This window comes from Nyctereutes procyonoides, unplaced genomic scaffold, assembly GCF_905146905.1.
Source record: "Nyctereutes procyonoides isolate TBG_1078 unplaced genomic scaffold, NYPRO_anot_genome, whole genome shotgun sequence".
In the NCBI taxonomy this organism is placed as follows: domain Eukaryota; kingdom Metazoa; phylum Chordata; class Mammalia; order Carnivora; family Canidae; genus Nyctereutes; species Nyctereutes procyonoides.
In genome coordinates this window covers 918,094-933,028 of record NW_026575048.1, presented here as the reverse complement: position 1 = coordinate 933,028, position 14,935 = coordinate 918,094, and the positions used below count along the sequence as shown (strand labels likewise).

Genomic DNA, 14,935 nt, shown 5'->3' with positions numbered 1-14,935 from the left:
GTGGAGCTCAGGCCTCGCGCGGGGTTGGCTGTCAGAGCCCACCTGCCCTGTGCCCCACCTCGTGTGCGTCTGACAGAGCCACGTGCGCCTCACGCCCCCCTGCACCCCGTTGTGACCTCCTCGTCCTGACGTGCAGGGGACGTGAACTGTGCGTGGAGGGCGTCCTGTGGTGCCTGGGCCTTCTGCCGCGGGGCCCTTGGGCGGGCAAGGACGTCACAGACGGCGGTGAGACGTCCTCTCCTGGTGACGGGAGGAGCTTTGTCCTTACTGCTCTTCTCCCATCGGCCCCTCCGATAGGTTGAGCAGAATTCCCTCCCCTACGATGCAGCTTTGCCACGTGTGCCGGTCACCAGGTGGAACACCCGATGCGCCATATGCGCCACGATCACCCACCCAGCAGTGGCCCCTGGGCTTAGAGATGCGTCGTCAGCCAGGTGGCTGGGTCTCAGAGCCGTGAAACCAGAGCCCCTACGCGGATGAGCTCGGGCGAGTCACAGCTACAGGGTAGATGTAATACACGTAGCTTTCTTACACACGCGTCGTGAGGGCCAGACGAGGTGATACACGGAAATGCTTTATAATCTGCAAAGTGCAAGGTGTGCGGGTCACCGTGGGCAGAGGGTCTGTGTCCCCAGGAAGCATCGTAACGACTTAGACCAAGGGGACGGCGATTGCATCTGAAACTAAATGACGCAGAGCCGGCCCCGGGCTAAGCAGGTCCTTCTGCTACATCTCCCTCCCCTTCTCTCGGTGCCGTGATCGCATTAGACTTTCGGTTCCAGGCGACGCGTATGCACCTTCTTGCCGACTTCACGTCCGTCTCTTATGTTCTTGGTACAAAGCGCAGCTCGGAATTAACCCAGGCGTCTCCTGATCGGTCTTTGAAAAGGGTAAACGGTCTGCACCCGAAGCTTCACCAAAGTCTTTGCATTACGAGGGTGGGGCCCCCCGATGAAGTGTTCCCGGCAAGGTCAAGGTCTGCTTTGGTTGTTTTAGGCGGCTCGGTTAGATTGCCCGCGCGCCTGCCATAGAGGGCTGCCCCGTAGCCACGAAGATGCCGGTGCTCGGCGGCATGCAGCGCTGGCCCTCGCGGGCGGGAGCCACGCACTGACCTCCTGCTCATCTATCCACAGATGGAGGTGGACGCCGAGGAGAAGCGTCATCGTACACGGTCCAAAGGGGTGCGAGGTATGTCCATCCACACGTCCCCAAGCCCCCGGAAGCCCCGCTCAGGGCCCCCTTCGTCCCACGGAGCCGTGTGCACCGTTCACGCGGACCCCGGGTCTGACACCAGCCTTTCGATTGCTTTCTGTGGGACAGGGGGTGTGTGATAGATGATAAACCTCTATCTGTTTCCTGTCTCTCCACAGTTCCCGTGGAACCAGCCATACAAGAGCTCTTCAGGTTAGTGCTCTGCAGGCAAAATGTATCCCAGTTAGCGATTTAGGAAATCTGTGCCTTTTCACGGGCCGGACGCGCTCTCGGGTTCACCGGCTGCTTGCCCCTACTTGTTCCCCTCCTTCTAGATTTTGCCTTCTCTCCATCCGTGTACCCGATTCCCAAAGCCGTAGGCCTCACCCGCCTGCAGTGTGGCCCCCGTGTAATGAGCTCTTTCCCGTTGCAGCTGTCCCACGCCTGGCTGTGATGGCAGCGGTCACGTCAGTGGCAAATATGCAAGACACAGAAGGTAATGACCACCTTTTCTTACAATGTATTGCATACGGTGGCTTGTCTAGGGTCCCAGAGCAGAGGATGACAAGGGTTGGGGGGTGTTCTTGGGAAAGAGGGAGCGTCGTCTGTTCCTCCCCTCTCCGATGTGAACTCAGCCTTTGGTTTCATGTGCAGGGTCTCCAAGTGTGGGCAGAACTTAGGATAACACATACGACAACACAAATTAAGACCAGCCGTAAAATCATTTTCCCACATACACACAGCAGCGTGCTGAGGAGCCCCCTCTGCTTCACTGAGATGGCCTGTTTGTCCTCGCCCATTTGCTCATTGTGGTCGCCGCCGGGGCGGGGGGGGGGGTCACGCATGGGAAATGAGAGCGTGACCTTCCCGATCTTCCTGCAGGAGTTCACCTTCCCTAGTTTAACCATTTGTCCCGGGAAAGGAAGCCCAAGCTGGCACCTGGGCAGCTGCAAGGGGAGGTTCTGGCAGGAGAATAAATCCAGGACGGAGCTCACTAATGAGGCTTTGGGGTTTCAATGATGATATCATTCCTGTAACTACGGGGTGGAGGTCCGTAGCAGAGGTGAGTGTGGAGAACATCTACGAGATCAGGTGGCTAGGGCATTATTGCTAAAAATGCATCATGGCCGGATTACATCATGCACACCTCAGGCTGAGAGTCATAAAGAGATCGATCTTAGATTGACTTTTTCCCATAAGGAATTTCTTCCCTGTGATATTAATGCAGCTGTACCTTTCAGTGGAAGATATTGGTTATGAGGAGTTAGAGATGTTTACAGGCTCTATAATACATTTTTAGCTAATTTTTTTCACAAATTAGGCTGCTAGGACTAAGGTCATTCATCCTAACAAGCCATCAAGAACCGAGCCCACATAATGAAAGCTCAGATGCTCAAGCAGGTGTGCCTGCTGCACCTCGGGGTGACCTTCCTTCACTGCCTTACATTTTATTTCCTTTTCAGCTGAACATTAATTTATGGGTGAAATCAAGCAATTATTTTGATTGTCCTTCAGTAAAATCAAGGGAAAAATTACAAATTACTCCCCAAATCCCCATGCTAGCATTTAAGGAGACAGGGAAGTTTTAATGAGCATCCATGATGAAATGGTTATCAGACTTCTGTTATATACCAAGGAATGATGGGTCATTTTTAAAGGGAATTTTGTGTTTTAAAAGACTGAATTGAATTTATCATATCATTGTTGCTGTTGTATACTGTAGTAAATCACTGAACATGTAATTTAAATAATTAAAGTATTTGTGTTATTTTATATTAATATATATATACACACACATATGTAAGTTCTTCATTTAAAAGTTTTTAAAACCTTGTTGCTTACATTTTTTTTTAAATTTTCTTTTTGCTGTTGCTTACATTTTCAATGAAAAACAAGTTAGCAAACCAAAAATGAAGTCAACGTTTCCCCTTAATCATCTTTTGATTGGTCAGAACTTAAAATCTATCACGCTGTTACGAAAAGAAGTGATTCCATTTGGCTAAAAAGTTTGGATGAGACGTCAGCGAGACATAATCTCATAATCACAGTTTCTCAGGAAAAAGCACGAAGTTTCCAACAAAGAATCACTCGAAGCACATTCTTACCCAGGCTTCATTGTGTCAGGCTGTGGGAGCGCGTGTCCCCGAGACATCTCCCTGTGTAAACAGTAGGACTGGGGCTTAGCCTGGGGATGGCTTGATGGCCAGGCTTCATTTACCTCCGAGGTGGTGTGAGCCCAGAACACCCCAAATCTTACACGAAGAAAGGAGGGGACGTTTTAGAGAAGATTCACAGAAAAAGCCAATTTGGACAATTTTTCGACAAGTGTCTTTAAACAAATGTTTTAATTGAATTTAAAATAACGTGGTAATTTTTTGCCATGCATCACATTCTGTGTAATTACTAGTAGAAAAGTTCGTGTGTTGGCAGTGGATGAAGAACAGTCTTCCAGTACAGAACATGGGTTCTAGCTTCCCCTGCGCCGCAAGCCAGCTGAGGGGGGTTGGACAAATTATTTAACATTTACGGACTTTGGTTCCCTCCGTTTTATTTATTTTTTAATATTTTATTTATTCATGAGAGATAGAGAGAGAGAGAGGCAGAGACACAGGCAGAGGGAGAAGCAGGCTCCATGCAGGGAGCCCGATGCGGGACTCGATCCAGGGTCTCCAGGATCACGCCCTGGGCCGAAGGCGGCGCTAACCTCTGAGCCACCCGGGCTGCCCGGTTCCCTCCATTTTAGAATGAGATACTGTGGGCTTGTTACGTAAAGCCAATAAGCACCCAAAATGTATGTGGCCGATGTGCCAGTTCTCAAGAGGAACGTCAGTGAGGTATCACGTGAAGCTTTCTGGGTTTTATTTTTGATGTCTGTGTCCCCATATATTATCAGTAACTTTCCATAGTTGATGCACTATGTCAGGTCAGTTTCAGGGGTACAAGACGATGATTTGACACCTCTAGGTGTGCTGTGCTCATCACAAGTGTAGCCGCCGCCTGTTAAACTACCGTCTATGGTTTCCCCTATGCTGTGACTTCTTCACTCTCTCCCTGGAGCCTGGACCTCCCACTGCCCTTCCCCACTGTGACCCTCCCCCTACCCCCTTTCCCCTCTGGCAACCGTCAGTTTGTTCTCTATCTTTAGGGATCAGTTGCTGGGTTTTTCGTTTGTTTCCTTGGCTTTTTGTTGTTGTTGTTCCGCATATGATACTTGCCTTTGTCGGACTTATTTTACTTAGCAGAATACCTTCTAGGTCCACCTACGTTGTTGCAGATGGTAGGATTTTCTTCTTTTTGTGGCTGGATAATATTCTATTCTTCTCTATCCATTCATCAGTCAATGGACACTTGGGCTGCTTCCGTAGCCGGGCTATCATATAATGCTGCCATAAACATAGGAGTACGTGTATCCCTTTGAATTAGTGTTTTTGTATTTGGGGTAAATACCAACAGTACGATTACTGGATCATAGTCTAGCTCTATTTTCTAACTCTTTGAGGAACCTCCACACTGTTTTCCAGAGTGGCTGCACCAGTTTGCATTCCCACCAACAGTGCGGAGGGTTCCCCTTTCTCCACATCCCCGCCAACACCTGTTGTTTCTTGTTTTTGATCCTAGCCGTTCTGACAGGTGTGAGGTGTTATCTCATCTCATTGTGGTTTTTGATTTGCATTTCCCTGATGATTATATATTACCAGTAATTCTAAACTAAGGAATGATATTTGAATTTCTTAAACTGAAAAGGTGCTTCTTGTAGTAGATAAGACTCATGCATACATTAACATCTTATGACTGGTGCTATTTCAAATCTGTAAGATTTCAATTATTCCTGGCTTGAAAAGATTTCCTGCTACCAAAGTTTCTCCCCTCTGACAGCTACTTATGCACATAAATACCTGCACGCACCCCACAACAAGTGTGATGTTGACCTCTGCTGTTCTGTCCCTGTTGAGACCCATGCTCTTCCGATATGACAAGAGTGGCAGCCCGAGCCTTGGTTTTGATGAAATTACACATCCTTTTGGTCTTTTAGCAATAAAATTTTCAGTGAATGCATTCCTCTTAGGGATATAATCTCATTTCATTCATATATCATGTCAGTTCATAGCCAAGTAAAAAGGTGTTTTAGTATGTGGACAGATCTATTTCTTTGGACATACAAAATGTAACGTGACACAGGTGGGGGGAATCTAGAATGTAAATTTTTTAAAAAATATTTAGGACATTTGATACCAAGTGATAAAACGATGCCTACCAGTTCATCTTTATTTTTAGCATGAGAGCATGAGGAAGTCAAAACCGAGCACAATCCCTGTTCTGGATTGCGGCTGTGGGGGGCACACGCTGTTCTGACCACAGTGACCGGCCACGCTGCCTCGGTGCTGCACGGGCTTCCCATGGTAGCCGCTGAGCTTGACAGCTTCGTTAAGGATATTGTCTCAGTTCAGTAGAGGTAGGGCTGTGGGTTTTTTAAAAATTGGGAATAGAGCTTAGAGGGGAATCTGACCTCTGGATATTATCTGTGAAAGGGAACAATGATTTTTAAAAAGGAATTTGCAACTAAAGATACTGGTAAAAAATGTTGGGGGTAGAGCCAACATTATAATACTTATTTTATTGGATGATCCACCTTAGTTCAAAAATCATATGCTTCCACAAAAGATCATCCGTTCATGGGTGTTTGTGTTCACAACTTGCAAACAACTTGAGGTAGCTGATAATCACACGTACAAATGCACAATTAGAAGTTGAATCAAAGAGTAAATTCAGGGAAAACATAAGGGAAATAGAAACATAATCTTACCAGAAATCCAGGATCTACCAGGGGTCTGGATATAGCACTACGTTTTGTTCTGAGTCTTCTGGCACCCAAGGAACAATGAGAAAAATGACCGACGGGCTTCCATTATCTGATACGAGGGTTCCATCGGTTCCTCAGCACCAAACATAAGTACATTTGCATTCCATATACTGACCCACTGGGATCCAGGCTCAGTCACCATTCTGTGCCCTGGAAGGACCAGACCTCTCATGCGGCTAATCGATCTTCGGAAACCTCATTGGGATCTAGACACATGCATCTGACGTCTGGTTTTCCCACGTGAGGTTTTATGTTATTGGCTTATAAGTATGACAAAAGCACCACAGACTTTGCCAGAAATAATTCTCCTGTAAGGAACCAAAGTACTAACCCAGTCTCCTCTGTATGCGGTAAATCTGAGCTCCTCCTTTGGACCCACAGTCACAGCCTACACACGGCCCAGGGTGTCCTGCTCCCCTGGGCACGTGCGACTTCTCTAAGCCACACGTACAGGTAGCTAGAGACATTCGTGTACCTCGAACGTGGGCCCAAGTACAGGCCGCTTTGCAGTTGGGAACCTCACCCTTGGTCGTCCTACGTGGGTTTTCCGAAGTCTTAGACGCCCGGGTTGAGGGACGGGAGCTTCCTGAGCTCCCTCTGCTCTCGTCCCCACCACCTCCCCCCCTGAGCGCAAGCACTGTGACCTGTAAGCATTGAAGACACCCGTGGGTGGAAAACAAGTGGTCTCCACTTGCCCACAGCTGTTTCTACGGAGAGGAAGAATAATGGAGGAGAAAATAAAATACCTGGAAACCACACATTGGAATTCAGGAAGTTGCTGGCCTGCAGCTTTGTTGGCAGGGAAGGGTCCAGGCCAGGTGGAGGCCTGCGGTGTGGTGTGAGCGACACGGCGGTGTCAGAGCCCTGAGCTGCGGGGAGCACCACAGGTTAGGACGGGAGGACTCAGCATTTTCCGGCGACATCCCCCACCCAAGCACGGAGAGATCCAGGAAGGGTGGACACACGGCAGCAAGAAGCCCACGTCTCCCTCTTCATCTGCAATCACTGTAGTGGTTTAACTACCCGATAAAGACAGGTGGTTACTAATCCCGAGTGTTGCATGAACCGGTGTGAAGATGGGAGCAAAATGCCAAAAGTCAAAGCGTGGTTGTGTTAAAGACAAAGGAAAACAATGTGTAGAAACGGGTGCATCTCTATGAACTAAATTTACCATCAATCTAGTGGCTAATTTACTGTTATTAAAGTCGTAAAAGTTTTTATTTCGTAACTATCAGTTAGAAATAGGAATAATAAAAATTTTCTGATATCTAGTTCAGATGAATACCAAACAGGTTAAAGGAATTTGAATTGCAGCCTTTTTTTGTAATAGTTATACACTTACTGGAACATTTGAAATCATTGGATTTGCTTACTTCTTCCTGAATAGTGATTTTTGTATAAGCCTCTGATGAGAGAGAGAGAGAGAGAGAGAGAGAGAGAGAGAGAGAGAGAGAGATGAAGGAAGCCCCTACCACGGCTGCGTTCTTCACGTACCTGTTTTGTCACCCCTCCCGATTTATTTCTGAAATTTAATGGATTTCATTTATATTTACCCTTCACTTCAATTTTTAAAATTACATGTTTGTGGAGCACAGGGTTCCGATGGAAAATTTGACCTGAAATTTAGCTTCGGAGTCTTGCCCGCTCGACAAGCGCCCGAGTATTCTATTTAAATCCTTCCCAATTTAGAAAATTCAGAGTCAAATCAATTGATCTTGAAACTTTAAAATTAAAAGCTGCAAGCGGTAGCTCTTCTTTTTTTTTTATTAGAAAATTATTGGATTCTCTCTGGCTTGATGTGCACATTCCTTATTCAGACTTCTCCCCACTTCCTATACCTTTGCACCACCAGTGTGATTGTCATGGCGGCAGCCGGGGGTGAATAATTGCCTGTCTTCACGGGCGCTTGTTCTGGAGCTGAAGTCGAGGGCTTGCTTCCTGATGTATGCCTGCCTCATTTGGATTCTGCCGACAGCCTCGGGGCTGTATTATTCATGCCTTGACAGAGAGCACTCACTAAAAGCCTTGGAACAGAGCCAGGTACTGGCGAGAGATAGTGGAGCATTGCAACGTGCAACCAAGAGGAGCATCTATAATCCAAAAAAAAAAGGGGGGGGAGGGGGAGAAGAAGAAACAGGGAGGAAGGCAGAGAGAGAAACAGGGATCCCTAATGCCTCCCTTTTACCGGTTTTATACTGATAGAAATTTCATTTGCACTAAAATAAAATACCCTAAAATAATTGCCTTTTTTTCCCTCACTACGCTTGAAAGTTTAACACAATTTTCCACATTTAATTGCAAAGCTGATTTTAATTAGTAAGGCCCTGCATGTGAAAAATGAGGATTCACTTGGGTGCATGGAACACAGTGCGGTGTTTGCTGGATGCTCTAATTAATGTATGGCCGCTGTACAACAGGGTGCCCTGTGGGGTGTTTATGAAAAATTCTGTGCACGAAGCCACCCAGCCAGTCTATCTGTGTCTCACTTCATGAACCCACAAGAATAAATAACTCCCCCCTTGTTCTTTACGAGGCAGCATTGTGCATGCCATCACCCCATCCGTGAACTTTATGGCATGCCTCTCCTTTTTACTATTTGTCGCTGGCATTATAAATCAGAAGTTAGGTCATATATATTTTAACATCAATTTGATGGCTTGCACAGTTGCACATGGAGCAAAAATTCTGAGGTCTAGGGACTTATGTGTATGATGGAGAATCAGAGCAAGTGGGTTCCCAGACTCGTCGTTTGCAGCTGATTATTAGTCGTACGTGTGCAAATACACAAAACTCAGACTGTGAGGTGGTAACCTTTATTGTCACAACACATCCTTTATTTGGAAAAAAGAAAGAAAAAAAAAAGCTCCTTGGCCATTATATAGGAAAAGCAATTCGCCTGCTGCTTGTCTGCCCAGATGGACGGGTCCCTGGCCTTGGCCTGGGTCATCACATCCTCTAGAGCACGGTGTGATGGACCCCGTGGGTTTAAGGCTGCAAAAACAAAACATGTCATGCATTTCAGGGCGTATTTCCGATGTTGACAAAACCAAATATGTTTCAGATCGTTCCACAGTCAAAGAGAAGGAAGGTGGGCGTTTTCAGGGAGTGTCAGTAAGGCTGAGCCACGGGCACACCCACGGCGTCTCCGTAACATTCGCCATCCGTATTGGTCAGGTCCAGATTTAGCCGTTATAATCTTGGTCCCATTTCTTGGCTCACGATTAAAATACATAAACGTGGCTTTGCAACATCAACAGAATATCCGTCAGAAGCTGGCGCTACCCACCGAAACACCCCCAGTTCAGTTCTGACCACCACCGCCCGCGCTGGGATTATGGCGAAGGCAAGGCCACCGCTCTCGAGAGGGGACGCGGGGCGGCGCGGAAGGAGGTCGGAGGAGCTGAGCCGCTGGGGCACCACCAGGGCACACCTGCAGGTGGCGACTCTTCCTCCCGGGACAGGAGGGGCCGACGCCGAGCTCCCTGTGCTGCAGGGGTGCGTGTCCCCCCAGTCGGGGGGCGAGGGTGGTGGCAGGGGGTGGGGGCTCGCCAGGTTGCAGGGCGCTCAGGCGAGGGTTCCAGGAGGAGCTGCGAGCACCCGCAGGCGGGATCACACCCACTGACTTTGGAGGGACCCCGTGGTGAGCAGCATCGGGATCCGTGTTCCAGGACATTCGTGCTCTTGCCGCCCACGGCCGCACGTCGAGGACCCTTGCGAGGGCTGACTCGGGAAGCACGTGCTTCTCCCGCTTCTCTGCTTGTCCTGACGAGAAAACGGTGCGTCAGACATCAGACCCCAGAATCAGATCGAGACCCCAAACTCCAGCATACTCTTCCTGCCCGAATTAGTAGGAGATGGAGGAGGGACACGCTCCCTTGGCTATCACGTTGCCCTGATTCAACGGGATTTTAGTGCTTTCGCCTGAAAAGTTTGTGCGTGACTAAGAAAGCCGCAGCTACAGTGAATGAAAATCCACCTCCAAAGGGCTTAAAAAGGCAGAATTGACCGTCTCACGTCAACTGGAAACCAAGAGCCTGACGCGGGGGCTGCTGCAGAGCGCTCGGCTCCCGTGTTCTTCTGCATCGCGGGTCAGAAGAGGCTGGAGGGGTCATTTCTAGAAACTAATGCCCCTCTCGTGCCCCTCCTGGGTCCCCGGTGGTCCCTGAGCCCTCCCAGCAAACGGGACTGTCCTCGCGATGGTCAAGCGCATCCCTGGGGCCGGAGGCTGGGTCCTCCCGAGGCAGGGGTTCTGTGACCTGGATCATCAGTGTCGCCTGGGAGCTTTCTAGAAAGGCAAATGCCTGGGCCTTGGCCCAGACCTGCTGAACTGGACGCTCGGGGGGAGGCAGCTCTCCCCGGGGGATCCTCACGCGCCCTGAGTCTGAGAACCTCTGCCTCCAGGAACAGGTGTGTGGATGCAAAAGACGGAGTTTGCGGGTAATGGGCAGGCGGGGATTTCTTCTGGGGCAGCGTCTAGCAAGAACGTGTGTGGATCCGAAAGCCAAACCGGACAGGCTCGGAACAATAAGAAAATCCTGGCTCCAAAGACCACAAGAGCCAGAAGCTCCCGTAGCGGACCCGTTCTGGTCTCCGCTCCCCCGTGGAGGGCGGCCCAGGAGCTTCTAGTCCCGGCCGCCCAGACGTGGGCAGACTCCTCGCCACGGGCCTCAGCCCTGTGACCGTGATGTGTGTCCAGCCCTTCCCAGGAGCAGAAGGAAGCGAGCTGTCCCCCAGCCACCCCCAGCGTCCCAGCCGGGGCCCTCCTGGGGCCGAGGACCATGATTCTAGGCGAGGACAGCAGCCTCCATTTGCTCTGTCCCGCTGAGGAGCACGGCCTGACCGTCCAGGACATGCTGAAGGCTCTGGGGCCTGGCTGGGATGGGGTCAGGGCACAGCAGGCTGCCCCCCAGGCTCGGCCCCGTGCCAGATTGGGACCCCCCGGAGCCATTGCCGGGCCTCCTGCCAGGCACACGGGTGGGGTCCCGAGGCTCTGGGCTGCCCGGAGCCCCTGGCCAGGCCCTGCCTTGTGCACCTGCTGGGGCCCAGGGCACCGTCCGCGAGCCACCCGGGGGCTGGGCCACCCGGGGCTGGGCCACCCGGGGCAGGGCCTGGGAGGAGCACGTGGCCGGGAGCACGGGGTAGCACAGGTCCAGGCGGGAGGGCTGGGAGGACCGTGGACCTGGAGACCGCGTGGGGCCTGAGGCCGGGCTCGTGTCCCTCACCCAGAGAGGTCCGCCTGGGCCCGCTGCGTCCGCGCGCCCGGGGCCTCGGCAGGGATCCTCGAGGTGAATGTACCTTCCCTTCCCGAGAGCGGAAGGCGCGGCACCGCACTTGTGGAATTCAACAGATTTTCAAAGATCCACTCCCTGTAATGCCGTAGCCTCTCTGCAGGCTGTGAATACCGTCTCCTGCTATATTCGACACCGCCAGAGACACGCTTCACAGACAAGTGGATGCATTTCCAAAACTCCAGGGAGAGAGAGCGGGGGAAGTGAGCATCTTGGAAGAGATTCCATTCGTAAATAATGCATAATGATTCAGGGATGCGCTCCGACGGCTTCGTGAGCCCCTCAGCCAGGCCTGTGGTGGCGTGGGAGCGGCGTCCCCGAGCTCCCCGAGAGCAGGTGGGCAGGACAGGGTGGAGGCGAGGGGGCTGCGGCGGTGCCGGCTACACCTCCCCCTCCCAAAAGCAGCTGAGCTGGGAGGACAGGCGGGCAGAGGCCGCCATCTGGGGAAGGTCGACCAGATGGCAGTCCTGGAGCCGAGGTCTCAGCGGTGGGCCGAGCTTCGCCCCGTGTGATGGATGCTTCCAGGCCCTGCTCACACGCACGCCCGGCCCGGCGCGTAGACAGCAGCTACTTGGCACGGGACCTAGGAACAGAGATTCCGTCCTGGTGGGGATGCATGTCGGCACAGGCCCCTCCCCTCGTCTGCTGGCTTCACCTGCTCCTGGTGGGGGCACAGGGAGGGGGCCGAGGGGAGGGTGCAGATGCAGGTGGGGGCACAGGGAGGGGGCCGAGGGGAGGGTGCAGATGCAGGTGGGGGCACAGGGAGGGGGCCAAGGGGTGGGTGCAGATACAGGCGGGGGGGCACAAGGAGGGGGCCGAGGGGTGGGTGCAGATGAAGGCGGGGGGGCACGGGGAGGGGGCCAAGGGGCAGGTGCAGAGGGAGGGGGCCAAGGGGAGGGTGCAGATGCAGGGGGGGCACGGGGAGGGGCCTGACCGCCAGGGTGGGTGCAGACGTGGCTCACTCGAGTTCATGTGACCACGGTGGGACACAGGGTGGTGGTCAGGCGGTTGCCCTGAGGGGCCAGCAGTTGTCAGGGGCGCTGCTGTCGTGGCTTCTCCTTGCCTCTGGGAGCTGCTCTATGGGCCTCGTCCTCCCTAAAGGTGACCCGACATGACCAGCAGGACCATGTGAAGCACCTTATGGTCCAAATCCTGGGCCCCTGGGGAATCTGCCTCCGAGGCCAGTCCACCTGGGCTGCTGTCCACACCCGAACAGAGTCCTCACCCCGGGCTGCCCTCCACACAGGGACAGAGGCCCCCCGCCGGGGCTCCAGCCCCTCCTCGGCCGCACAGAAAGCCCCACACCCCCCCACCCCGGTTCTTCGAGGGCTGCCCACACTCCGAGCCACTTATGAAGCGAATGTTCCCCGAGGCGAGCGTGGTTTGCGTCGGGGACGGGGACGGGGACACTTGTTAAATTAACCCAGACTGACTTCTAATAAATGAAAAGAAGGGGGTGCGGTGCAGGCAGAGGGGAGGAGGATGGGGGTGGGCGTCCCCAGCATCCGCCGGCCCAGGATCCGTGGCAGGTGGCGGGTGGCGCTGCCCAGGTCCATCCACGTGGTCGGGGGCGGGCGACACAGGCACGTGGCAGCCGAGGGCCAGGACAGCCGACACGGGGCGGGAGTGGGGGGCTCAGCAATCTTTGAAAGATAAGAGGGGTTCGCTTATCAAAGGCTCTGGACCGACCCTCCTGGGCTTGAACCCACCAGGGGGCCCCGGAAACCCCGACTTACAGGGACGGTGGGAAAGCTCATTTTCTTACACTGGGACGAAGAAGGAAACGGTGACACACGGGCCCGGGGCGCGCAGGGCGGCCCCCTGACTGCGCCGGGGGCTCCGGGGCGCACCTGCCCAGGACGTCGGCAACCTCGCCTGCTGGGTTACCTCCTTGATTTTCATGCACTTTGCTTATTTTTCCAAATCAGTCTCAGGGTTTACATTTGTATTTCCTTTTTTTATTTTTACTTAGCATCGCTACATGAGCCTTTTCAAACGAGGTCATTAAAGATTTTTATTTTGATGTTCGCGGCTGCCTTCCGGCCGGTGGTCGTCTCGTAACGGATGCAGCTCTACTCTAAATGCTGGGAATTAGTTTTTTGAGACTTTTCTGTGTTATAAATAATGTGTGATAAGTATCTTTGCACGTGGCTTCTTACGACTCCGGTTCCTTCTCTGCTGTGCGTTGTCATCACAAGACACATAGAGTTGACGGCCAGGAAAAGGGGACTTTAAGTTTCTTTCCAGCAACAGGAATCTGCGGACGCTCCCACCAAATAGAAGGACGCCCTTGTCATCCCCTCGCGGATACTAGGGGATGTGATTATTTCTAAAATGCTTCCTTCTTGTTGGAGAAAGAATTTTTTTTTCCTAGAATAGTATAAAATAATATATTTTAAGTTCCTAATTCCTGAACAATTAAAAAAACACATTTCCCCTCATCTACAGTGAAACAAAGTTTTTGCTATTTTTTTATGGTTAGCATAGGGGTTTTATTATTATTATTATTATTTAATAAATTAATTTTTATTGGTGTTCAATTTACCAACATACAGAATAACACCCAGTGCTCATCCCGTCAAGTGTCCCCCTACGTGCCCGTCACCCATTCACCCCCACCCCCCGCCCTCCTCCCCCTCCACCACCCCTAGTTCGTTTCCCAGAGTTAGGAGTCTTTATGTTCTGTCTCCCTTTCTGATATTTCCCACACATTTCCTCTCCCTTCCCTTATATTCCCTTTCACTATTCTTATATTCCCCAAATGAATGAGAACATATAATGTTTGTCCTTCTCCGATTGACTCATTTCACTCAGCATAATACCCTCCAGTTCCATCCACATCGAAGCACATGGTGGGTATTTGTCGTTTCTAATGGCTGAGGAATATTCCATTGTATACATAAACCACATCTTCTTTATCCATTCATCTTTCGATGGGCACCGAGGCTCCTTCCACAGTTTGGCTATTGTGGACATGGCTGCTAGAAACATCGGGGTGCAGGTGCCCCGGCGTTTCATTGCATCTGAATCTTTGGGGTAAATCCCTAACAGTGCAATTGCTGGGTCATAGGGCAGGTCTATTTTTAACTCTTTGAGGAACCTCCACACAGTTTTCCAGAGTGGCTGCACCAGTTCACATTCCCACCAACAGTGCAAGAGGGTTCCCTTTTCTCCGCATCCTCTCCAACATCTGTGGTTTCCTGCCTTGTTAATGTTCCCCATTCTCACTGGTGTGAGGTGGGATCTCATTGTGGTTTTGATTTGTATTTCCCTGATGGCAAGTGATGCGGAGCATTTTCTCATGTGCATGTTGGCCATGTCTATGTCTTCCTCTGTGAGATTTCTCTTCATGTCTTTTGCCCATTTCATGATTGGATTGTTTGTTTCTTTGGGGTTGAGTTTAATAAGTTCTTTATAGATCTTGGAAATGACCCTTTATCTGATACGTCATTTGCAAATACCTTCTCCCATTCTGTAGGTTGTCTTTGAGTTTTGTTGACTGTTTCCTTTGCTGTGCAGAAGCTTCTTATCTTGATGAAGTCCCAATAGTTCATTTTTGCTTTTGTTTCTTTTGCCTTCATGGATGTATCTTGCA

At 51.3% G+C, this 14,935-nt stretch overlaps 1 protein-coding gene across 4 annotated transcripts in view; it reads left to right on the top strand.

Annotated features, from left to right (window-relative positions):
* Nucleotides 1-1,133: 1,133 nt before the first annotated feature.
* MYT1L (myelin transcription factor 1 like) overlaps nt 1,134-14,935 on the top strand; it is a 141,584-nt gene continuing 127,782 nt past the window's right edge. For all 4 annotated transcript variants that reach the window (XM_055327330.1, XM_055327331.1, XM_055327333.1 and 1 more), the window contains exons 1-3: nt 1,134-1,188; nt 1,371-1,404; nt 1,625-1,687. In XM_055327330.1, the coding sequence (XP_055183305.1) occupies nt 1,134-1,188; nt 1,371-1,404; nt 1,625-1,687 (152 nt within the window). The remainder of the gene's footprint in view (nt 1,189-1,370; nt 1,405-1,624; nt 1,688-14,935) is intronic.